This window comes from the organism of the source record quoted next, unplaced genomic scaffold, assembly GCF_019419815.1.
Source record: "Pyrus x bretschneideri cultivar Hongxiangsu unplaced genomic scaffold, Pyrus_bretschneideri_v1 Contig274, whole genome shotgun sequence".
Taxonomy (NCBI): Eukaryota; Viridiplantae; Streptophyta; class Magnoliopsida; order Rosales; family Rosaceae; genus Pyrus; species Pyrus x bretschneideri.
Window position 1 is genome coordinate 21,804 of NW_025999584.1, and position 10,210 is coordinate 32,013.

The following is a 10,210-nucleotide window of genomic DNA, read 5'->3' on the forward strand; positions in this document are numbered from 1 at the left end:
TGCCCTGATCTAGGTCGGGGTGTGTCAAAAAAGGAGTTGAGTGCTGTTGTTTGTGTCTTCATAGTTTCGTCAAGATTTGAAAAACAGTGAAAAGATATTAAACTTATGGATGGAAGAAAAAAGCAAACAAAATTTTAACAAAAAATGCGACTGGGATGAGAGAGCATTGTAAGAGTTCATGATGGTAAAATATTGTTGTGCATGACAGTATTAAATAATCAGTTTGATAAATTAAAATGGTGTGATTAAATAAGATTATCTGTTGGGTGTACCTATACATGCTTAATAAATTGTTAATGAGTTTTCAATTTCATGTTATTATTTGCTCTCATGATTTTGTTTCGCTTTTGTATGTTTAAAATTGTCATGCTCTATGTATTTGAGAAATTTTTTTTTTTTAATTTAAATTTTATTTCGGTGTATGGTCCAGTAAACTTCTGGTTCCCTAATCATTTGACTTAATTTTATTTCCACTTCTAAAAGTTTTTCCTGTAATTTTCTGTCAAAAAAGGATTGTTTTGTTGCAAAAAGCAAGGCCAATTTCTACATTCACCAGGTATATCTTCGACTTCAGGTCCTTTGTTCCATTAACAACTTAAAGTCAGTTGCAACCACAGAGTTTGGTTATGATTGGGTAAAATAAGCTGATTATCTGCCTATTTCATGAGGATATCAAGAGGGACTATCTACCCAATCTTTTGTGTGTAAATAGTATGTAAATACACATCAAATATTATCTTTTGTATGTAAATTTGTAAAAGATGTGAATATTAGAACAATGGCAATAGAACTGCCAATCCATATCGTTGTAAATAGATTTCTGTATGTATATAAATAGTATTGCATATCGTGTGTATTTAGAATTTTCTGCATGTTTTATACAATTTTAAAATCCGCAGCATCGCGCGGGCACTATTGCTACTCATTTCCTAGGCTTGAAGAATTTCAAAGTTGAGCAAAAGTACGAGTTGCTCCTTTAGACAAAGATTTAGGATTTGAGCCAGCGTATGCGTATGACTTTGTATGAACTTGCTCCTGGAATTTCTTCCGGTTTTTTACCCAGTTAAATAGGGGTTTTCAGGCACAAACTTGTGTGTGAATTTTGTTTTTATGGACCCTTATTTATTGTTGTGTGAACGAACTTCATGTATGATTGTTTGAACCTTGGATTGCATCCAATACATATTAGAATTTTGGCAGTTAAAACTCTAATATCTATCTGTTGTTAAATTTGGGTTTACTTTCGACAGAATTATGAATTATTGTTCTATTATTCCATACATAGCAAACGATTCTGCCCGGTACCTGTTTCACTTCATCTTACAGTACAATGCCGCCTCTCTTTTGGGTTTGTACCTTTTGTGGAACTAATATACCATCTAATATACCATATTACAAAAGGAAGACATAACATTAAAAAGGAGTAAAAAGAAATAATATAAAACAAGCAAAAAACAACACCAAATGCATAACCTTATAGCGGACTTATGAATTTTCTATCATCAGCTTGATGGTTTTAACAATCTCAACAAACCATTCACGCTTCTTTGTGATCACCACATCAGAAAGAACAACTCCCACCACCAACCCACTTCCAAGACCAGCCAAAACAAATTTCCAATCAAATTCAAACGAGCTTGAATCATTTTCTTTGGTTTTTGAAGGCGACAGACGAGGAGCCTTAGGATCTCCGCATTTCTTTGGCAAAAGATCTCCACACAATCCAGGGTTTCCTTCATATGAACTGCTACCCATTGAAATAAGTTGGGTTCCATGCGGTATTGGACCTGTTAAGCTGTTGTTAGAGACAATGAATGTGTCAAGGAATGTAAGCTGCGCGAGGCTTTGAGGGATTTGTCCTGAAAGCTTGTTTTGTCAAGCCACGTTAAATTCCCGAAAGATGATGGGATGGGACCAGTTAGGAGGTTACCATATATATTGAATGATATCAACCCCTTTAGGTTCCCAATAAATTCTGGAATCCTCCTTTCAAATTTGTTGCTTGAGATGTCAATCGCTACAAGGGCTTCTTGAATCTTCGGATAATATCTCTCCACACCTTTGTTAGTTATCGTGATTGAGTAATATTCCTCAAAAAATATACTAACACTGCGATTAGCATTGAAAGTTGTGTTTACGTTCATATATGTTGACTGGTTTCGAGTGACACCCCTCATGACATTCCCGGAAAAGATCTTTTGAGATGGAAATTTTCCTCTGAAACTATTAAAAGATAGATCCAGAATTCGCAACTCAGGGAAATCTTCAACATTGTCCTGCTGAGGTTCCTCCATCAAACCGTAGAACGCGTTCTGGTGCATTTTCAAAACTTTTAACTCCGGAAGAGCTCCCAACCAAAAGGGAAAAACATCGCTGAATTTATTGTATGACAGATCAATAAACTCAAGTGTCGTGCAGTTCCCCAACGACCTTGGTAGTTGCCCTCGCAATTGGTTATGACTAACATCAATCACCGTCAGACTGCTTGTGTTGGTGTATATTTCAGGAAGAAAGCCGCTGAAAGAGTTGTTTCCAAGATATAAACCTTGCAGATCAACACTGAAGTTTCCGAGACGGGGGAAGAATTCCACTCATATTGTTGTTGGAGAGGTCAAGGAACTGAAGAGAAGTCAGATTGCAGATCAATGGTGAAATTGCTCCATGTAGATTGTTATTCTTGAGCACTAAAACTTGTAGGTTAACCCAAGGAAAGGCATCTGAAGGCTGGACAATGCTTGAAAGGAAGTTGTCAGAAATGTCCATCTCCGCCAAAGTCTTTGTGCTTGTGTTCAACATCCATTTTGGTACTTCATGCAAATTGTTGGAGGAAAGGTCCAAGGACGCCAATGTTTCTTGACCCTGCAGGAAACTTGGGAACTCTCTTATGTTGCACGAACTCAATCCTAGAGATTCTAACTTTGGAAGTAGGCTTGCATTCGTACTTTTTGTTTCTGTGAAAAATTTCAAATTGGTACGAGATAATTGTAAATCGGTGAGCCCTTGTAACTTATGAAACACCATGTGGAACTCCACTGTACCAGTCAGATTATTATCAGATGCATCAAATTCCTCCAGATTGATGAGATTGGATAAGGAATTAGGTAATGGACCGGTTAACTGATTGGAAGATAGATCAAGTTCTGTGAGGTGGGTGAGATTTTCTAGAGAAGGAATTGGACTGATTAACTGATTGGAAGACAGATCAAGTTGTATGAGGTGGATGAGATTTCCTAGAGAAGGAATTTGACCGGTTAACTGATTCGAAAGCAGAAAAAGTTCTTTGAGGTGGATGAGGTTTGCTAGAGAAGGAATTGAACCGGTCAACTGATTCGAATACAGAGAAAGTTCTGTGAGGTGGGTGAGGTTCCCTAGTGAAGCCGAGATGTAACCGCTAAAATGATTAGAGAAAAGTGACAGGACTTCGAGCTTGTTGAGACTACTGAGAGCAGAGGGAATGGAGCCACTGAAATCATTCAATCCAAGATGGAGCTTCTTCAGTTGGGTGAAATTTGCCAATGAACTAGGGACTGGACCGTTAAAGTTATTTCCTGAAAGGTCTAAATGTATGAGCTGCCTAAGATTACCAAGTGAAGATGGAACCAAACCCGAGAAATTGCAGCCTGCCAAATCCAGCGTGTTTAATAAATCAAGCTTTTCGATTGAAGAAGGCAAATTTCCAAATAAGCTAGTGGAGCAAAGATACAGTGAAGTGAGAGGACTGCTTGTATTAAATTCAGGAAAATGACCTGTCAGACCTTCGTCGGACATACAAAGAAACTTGAGGTTTGATAGTTTGAAAATTCCATCTGGGATTTCACCAAACAGCCGACAATCACATAGGTTGAGTGATATTAAAGATGATAAATTGGCAAAAGAATCGGGTACCGTTGATGATATGTTGACCAAACCGAGATCGAGTTTTTCTAGGCTTGTTAAGTTTCGAACGAGGCTTCTTAGATTGGATGGTCCATCCGAATCTTGGTTGGAAGACAAGTCAAGGGACGACAATTTGGCCAACTGTGAACTTTGGGAAGGGATTTGGCCAGAAAAGGAAGAATTAGAGAGATTAAGATGCATGAGCCCAGGGAAATTCCCAATGCTAGTAGGAATTCGAGAGGAGTTGAAGTTGTTGTCAGCGAGGTTCAGCACTTGAAGATGAACAAGCCGGAAAAGGCTGCTGTTGGAGTTGATAGAGCCCAGGAGACAGCTGCTACTAAGGTCAAGGCTAATAACATGACCCGTCCTCTCATCACACACAATGCCATCCCATGCACAGCAGTTGCCGTTTCGTCCCTCAGCTAGTTTCCATTGCAAAAACTTTGGACAAGCGTCATCAGAATACGAGGCAGATCTGTCAATGATGAAGCTTTCCTTGAATTGCAGCAAGGCAGACCTCTCCTCGTCATAACAAGATTGCTGCAATGAGGAAACTGATGAGCTAACAACCACGAGATGAAACAACACAACTTTTGAAAGTGTACAACACATATTGGAAACAAACAAGCACCGGAGGAATCCCATTGTGTTTTGTTCTGCACTCTTCGATATTAGCATGAGAGTGAGGCTGAGAGAGAGGTTTTTTTATAGACTGGTCGTAGGGGTTCCGCAAGTTAGTGTGTAAAACCTAATATCCCATCCAAGTTTCGCATCAAAATGGCCCCATACAGCATGTCAGCAAAAAGTTAATACAAAATAAATCAGCAACCCCTTTTTCCTTTTATTCAAATAAATAACTCAATTTCTAGTAGACTCGAATTTGATGGCTAGTTCGAGGCAAATAATAGAACCACTTGCCCAAGCGTTTGCGGCACAGTCAGCACTTTTTTTTATTTTATTTTTATTTTTAATAACCGGTCATTATCATGTGAAAGGGTTACGTGCTATAGTGGTACATCCTTATGCGAAAGTGGCATGTACTATCCCTATTAAACTTCTCCTACACAAGAAGCAAATAGCCTAATTGACCATAAATGTAAACATAAATATTCAAATTTTCACCGGATGAACTAACTTAAAGATTTAAATTTTTATAAATGAAGAAATATACAATATTTTTCAGCCTAAGAAAGTTTTCACAGGTGATGTGAAAATTAACTTAACGCACAAATTAACCCTCTTTTGACAATTGTAGCATATAAATAAGTAGGGATCGTTCTTACACCGGGGATTAGGAGGGATTGCTAAACACTTTAAACTGACTCAAATAAATAAAATTAACCTTTAAAACACTTAAACTCACTTAAAAAAAACTCAAACACGTTCACAAGACTCAAAATAGGCTAAAAACACTCAAAACTGCCTTAAAAACACAAACTGGGCAGTTTTGAGCCTAAACACAAACTTGGACGAAAATTGGTTCTAACTTGACTCAAAACTCTTAAAAACACAATCTAAAACATATTTGGACCAATTAGACACTCTAAGACAAGTGGGGATTTGGTTTTGGACGAAAATCAAACAAACAAAACAATAATGTAAACTAGGCAGATTTGGGCAAAATTGATAGAATTAAGTGGATGGTGAGATGGCTAGGAGGTTTTTCTCCACACATGGCATACTTGCATACAACACAATCTTCAGTTGCTTATTCGATGAATTATGAACCTCAACACCCCAAGTTAATTAGGTACGCTTAAATTAACTCTCAGATTTCCCTTAGGTCATTGAATTGAATGGAATTAGAGCATTGCAATCAAATTATTCCTTAAATGTTTTCTATATGAAAGCGCATAATAGAAAGACAATCAAAGATCATTAGGTTCTATGGAAATCATAGGTGTTGACGAGGCATTCGTAACTATGAAAGCGCATGATACTTACGCCGATAATTTACTTAACATAATTGCGACCAACAATCTTAACTACTCATGAATATAAGTTCCCAACGATTAGGTGAAGTTTCCTTATACCCTAGCATCATATTTATGCATGCAAATGAAGTGTGCACTCTCAATTCATATGCATAAACAAGTTTTAATTAAAACAGATAAGTAAATTGAATTCATCATTCATGAAATCACAACTGAAAGTAATCAAATCATCATGCAAATATAACCATGGTTTCGAAATTCCCCCTAGCCAAAAAGGGGATTAGTTCCTCATGCTTGCACAACAAAAAGTATTGAATTTAAACATAGAAATCATAAGAAAGATTACACCTAAACGCTCAGCAATTCTAAGATGGATTTGATGCACGGTTTGGCTCCTCCTCCTCCTCCTTGCTGCGGCACAAGATGTGTGTGGTGGAATTGGGGGTTTTGGATGGTGTTTCCTTGTTTGGAGGGATGGAGGATGGTTGATTATGGTGGGAAGGGTGCGGCAGATGTGTAGGAAGATGTATGGAGGTGTATGGAGGTTGAGAATGGAGAATGGAGGTTGCGGCATGATTGATGTTTTCCTTCTTCGTGCTAGAATATGTTTAGTATAATGGCACAAGTAAGGGTGTCGAATCCACAGGGACTAATTGGACCTATACAACTACTTGTTTTGCAAGAACTCTATAAGAGAAATAAAACTAATCAACTTAGGCAGATTTGTTGTTGTAACTTGAAAGCACAAGAAAATGAAGTAGACACAAATAAATGAATCAACAACTAATAAAATGAGATAGCACAAATGGAGATGAAGCTAGGGATTCGGTTTCACCATTGCTAAGCCAAGTCCATGCTTGTTAAATCAGATTATACTCATCCATCTACCTATTTCTTGGGTTTGTTTCACTTAGATATGATCAACCATATGATGTGTGGACTTGATCAAATGTTCCTAATCATGAACCTAAGTGTGATGTGCAACTTTGGTCCCTAATCAAGAACATGACACGCACAAGGAACTTTCATAAAACCAAAGGAAACACTCGGCAGGTTGTTTGCAAAGCATTCCCTTCATTCATTCACATATCCACCAAGAGTATGCATGATGTGTGCTTTACTCTTGGCTAAACAACCTGTGGTTAAATCAAATGGTGATCAAACATTAAAATCAACACACAAAGTCACAATTAAATCAGAGAATGAAACAAGAAATAGATGGATCAACTGAGCATTCTGAAATAACTACATAGCAATCTTGCAAGGCTACATCGAATCCCTAGAAAGAAATTAGTTACACTTCATGTTTACAGAATGTTTGATATAAAAATATACAACATGAATGAACATAGAATTAAGGAGAAAGAACCCTTGAAGCAAAACTGATGTCGAAATCCCTTAAGAGTTGCCTTCGGTGTTGGTGCTCCAAGTGTGTTGTAAATGAAGGTGGAGCGACTAAGGTTGAATGGTTTCTGCGAATGGGAGAGTGTATGGACAGTTTCTGCGAATGGGAGAGTGTATGGAATGGAATGAAGCCGAGAAGAGATTGTGTAGAAATTGAAAGGGATTTGCGGCAAAGGGGAAGTGTTTGTGGTATCTTGTGTATGAAAATGAGATGTTTTTGAATGAATGAATGCAAGGGTTTTTATAGGAGGAGTAGAGGTGTATATGGCTGTTTGTTTAGAATGCATGTGGCTTGTTAATGATGGAAAACATCTAGGAAAGCATGTGAAAGCTGGAAATGCATAAGGGGTACACGACAATGATGCTTGTTGGTGCTGGAATTGCATGTGTGTGAGGTGTGTAGGTGCTGAAAATGCATGTGAATGCATGCTGGAAATGGGAGTGAAAGACACGGTATTGAGTTGGGAAATGAATGATTAAATGTGCATGGCTGGAATGATGAAGAATAAAGGGTGCATGAGTGAATGATTGAATGTGAATGTGGGTGAATGTGAAGAGAATGCATGTGTTGATGAATGGAATTGTGGAGATGCACGGTATTGAGTTGTTTGTTTGTGTGAAGTGTGTGTGAATGCATGTGAGTGCATGTGAATTAAAGGGGTGTGAATGATTATGGGATGCTGGAAATCTGGAGTGGAATGGGTTATTCACGGCATTAAGTGAAGTGAAATGATTAAATGTTTAATGGTTGCATGTGAATGAATTGTTTGTAGGGAAAGAATGGGAGTGACACTAGGTTGAATGATGATGAGTGCATGTGAATTGAAATGCATGTGGAATGAATGAAATGCATTGATATGCACGGCAAAGGAAGTGGATTTTCTGCTGAAATGAATTAAAGGGTGCATGTGTTGATGATTTGTGGTGCAATGATGAAAGGCAAAGTGCATGTGTTGATTTGTGGTGCAATGATGAAGTGGGAAGGTGGAAATGCAAAGGGGAAATGCTAAAATGAAAGGGAAGTGCTCGGCAAAGGTAAGTGTTTGGTGATGGGTGCATGTGTTGGTGGTTTTGCATGGCTTTGATGGATTGTTTGATTGGGCTAGAGGTTTTCCATGGCTCAAAGGATTTGTTTGATTGGGCTAGGCCCTTTGTTTTATGTCCCAAAGAGCATACAAGGCTTCAATTTCATCCAACACTTGGGCTCCAAGCATAAGCTATCCATCCTTAGCCCAATAGTGCTCCAAAAGGCCCCAAAACACTCCATAATGCATCCTTTCGTCAAACAAGTCTTATGATCCTAAAAACACACAAAAGAAGCATAAAGGACTAAAATAACTAAAGAAACATAACGTAAATGTACGAGAACAAGCCATTTAAGTCGCATGAATATGCTCCTATCAAATACCCCCACACTTAGCTTTTGCTAGTCCTCGAGCAAAACAAAACAAAAGAAACCAAAAACAAAACGACACCGAACAAGTAAAACACAACCTAAACCTTCCAACAATCGTCTCAGGGATTTCCAATGCACATGACAAGTTAAAAATCATTATTCCCACAGATTTTAGCCATCTTTACACTTAAGTACATTCTTACTCATAGTCACCACATACTAGTTCACAATTAAGCATTTAAAACCATGTTTTGAATGTAGTAACATGCCTTAGAGAATTCCTTCAATTCCTTACTAGTTGTACTCTCGTTTTTCACACAGATTTTCTGACTACACACCCTATACTAGGTATATGTGAGAAGATTGATGTAAACATGTAGACGAACACTCACATATGTTATAACAAGGAAAACATTTTCTGGATTTACGATAATGACATGAATATGATCTCATGAATGGAATGCTACTACTTAGAATGAGCACCAGTGATTCCATAAGCTCATATCAATTCCAAACTCCACAAATTGAAACACATAACACTCAAGATAGAAGCATAAGGGTTGAAACGAAGCTAAAGGTGTTTGGCTAACAAAGAAAGGTGAAGGATAAACAAACATTCTTAAAGCAATAGTGAGCCAAGTATTGAATTAGGCACTTAGAATTCCCTTAAGAACGCAGAAGTCAACTTTGAACACCCAAGGGAAAGTCACACAAAACTTAGGGTCATATTCAACTTTTTGGACCCTTTCTTCAACCATCAATGCTCGTGAGTTCATTCTTACTTATTTTCACTCCTTTTTTTTTTTTTTTCTTTTTCTTTTGAATCTCACAACATACATATAAACGTAAGAACAAACTTTTACTCCCCCACACTCATTTTCTTGCATAATGTAACTCAAAAGGAATTCATTTAAGTCATGCTCACTATACTTTAAGAACAAGGGTATAAGAAAGTCCTACTCTAGGCTAGGTAAGGGGTGATGTGGTTAGCAAAGAAAATAGGCTAAACGAGGCTAAACGAGGCTCAACGGGGTTAAAACTAATATATACAAAATATGGGAAGTAAGGCTATTTGGCTATGGTGGCAACTACACAACTTCATCTTGATATATGTTATGCAATTCAATGTCATGCTTTGAATGAAACGGATATAAGTTCTACCATTTAGTTCTATCATGATACAATTGCATTCTAAGTAGCAACCAAGCAAGGAATAATGAGATCATGCAACAACTTTAGAAAACAAAGAATCACAGAAAATAACTCTCCAAAGAACGTTTAGGCTCAAGTCTCACAAGGTTGTAGCGTTTGTTTGAGTTCCTTCCTTCAAGCATGTTACAAAAAAAAAACGAATTTTTCTTTTATGATTGCATGTGAAGTCATACATTATAACCATAACCAAGCATATACCAAGAGTAAATCAAACTTTTCTATGTTTATAACTCTTTTTAACAGTCATGCAATTACAAACCAAATCCTTATCATTGTGTTGGAAGGTACCCTAAGACACAAACACACAAAAACGACTCAAAACACTCTTTTTAGGCTTTTCAAAACCTGTTTTTCAAATTTTTATGTGATTTTCGGAGTTATAAAACAA

At 37.4% G+C, this 10,210-nt stretch overlaps 1 protein-coding gene across 1 annotated transcript; it reads right to left on the reverse strand.

Annotated features, from left to right (window-relative positions):
• Positions 1 to 1,485: 1,485 nt before the first annotated feature.
• On the reverse strand, positions 1,486 to 4,521 carry LOC103929509 (receptor-like protein 6). The gene is made up of 3 exons (XM_048588125.1): positions 2,561 to 4,521; positions 1,954 to 2,517; positions 1,486 to 1,795 (listed from the first exon to the last, which is right to left on the reverse strand). The coding sequence occupies exons 1-3, from the start codon at positions 4,519 to 4,521 to the stop codon at positions 1,486 to 1,488; spliced, it is 2,835 nt and encodes a 944-aa protein (XP_048444082.1).
• Positions 4,522 to 10,210: the final 5,689 nt, after the last annotated feature.

Bases quoted from the DNA above. Each gene is read 5' to 3' on its own strand.
- LOC103929509 (XM_048588125.1), bottom strand. From the start codon at position 4,521: ATGGGATTCCTCCGGTGCTTGTTTGTTTCCAATATGTGTTGTACACTT. The intron at 2,518-2,560 runs GTGTTGATCTGC...CAACTCTTTCAG, and splicing joins CCCCCGTCTCGGAAACTTCA to CGGCTTTCTTCCTGAAATAT. The intron at 1,796-1,953 runs GTTGATATCATT...CTCTAACAACAG, and splicing joins TTTATTGGGAACCTAAAGGG to CTTAACAGGTCCAATACCGC.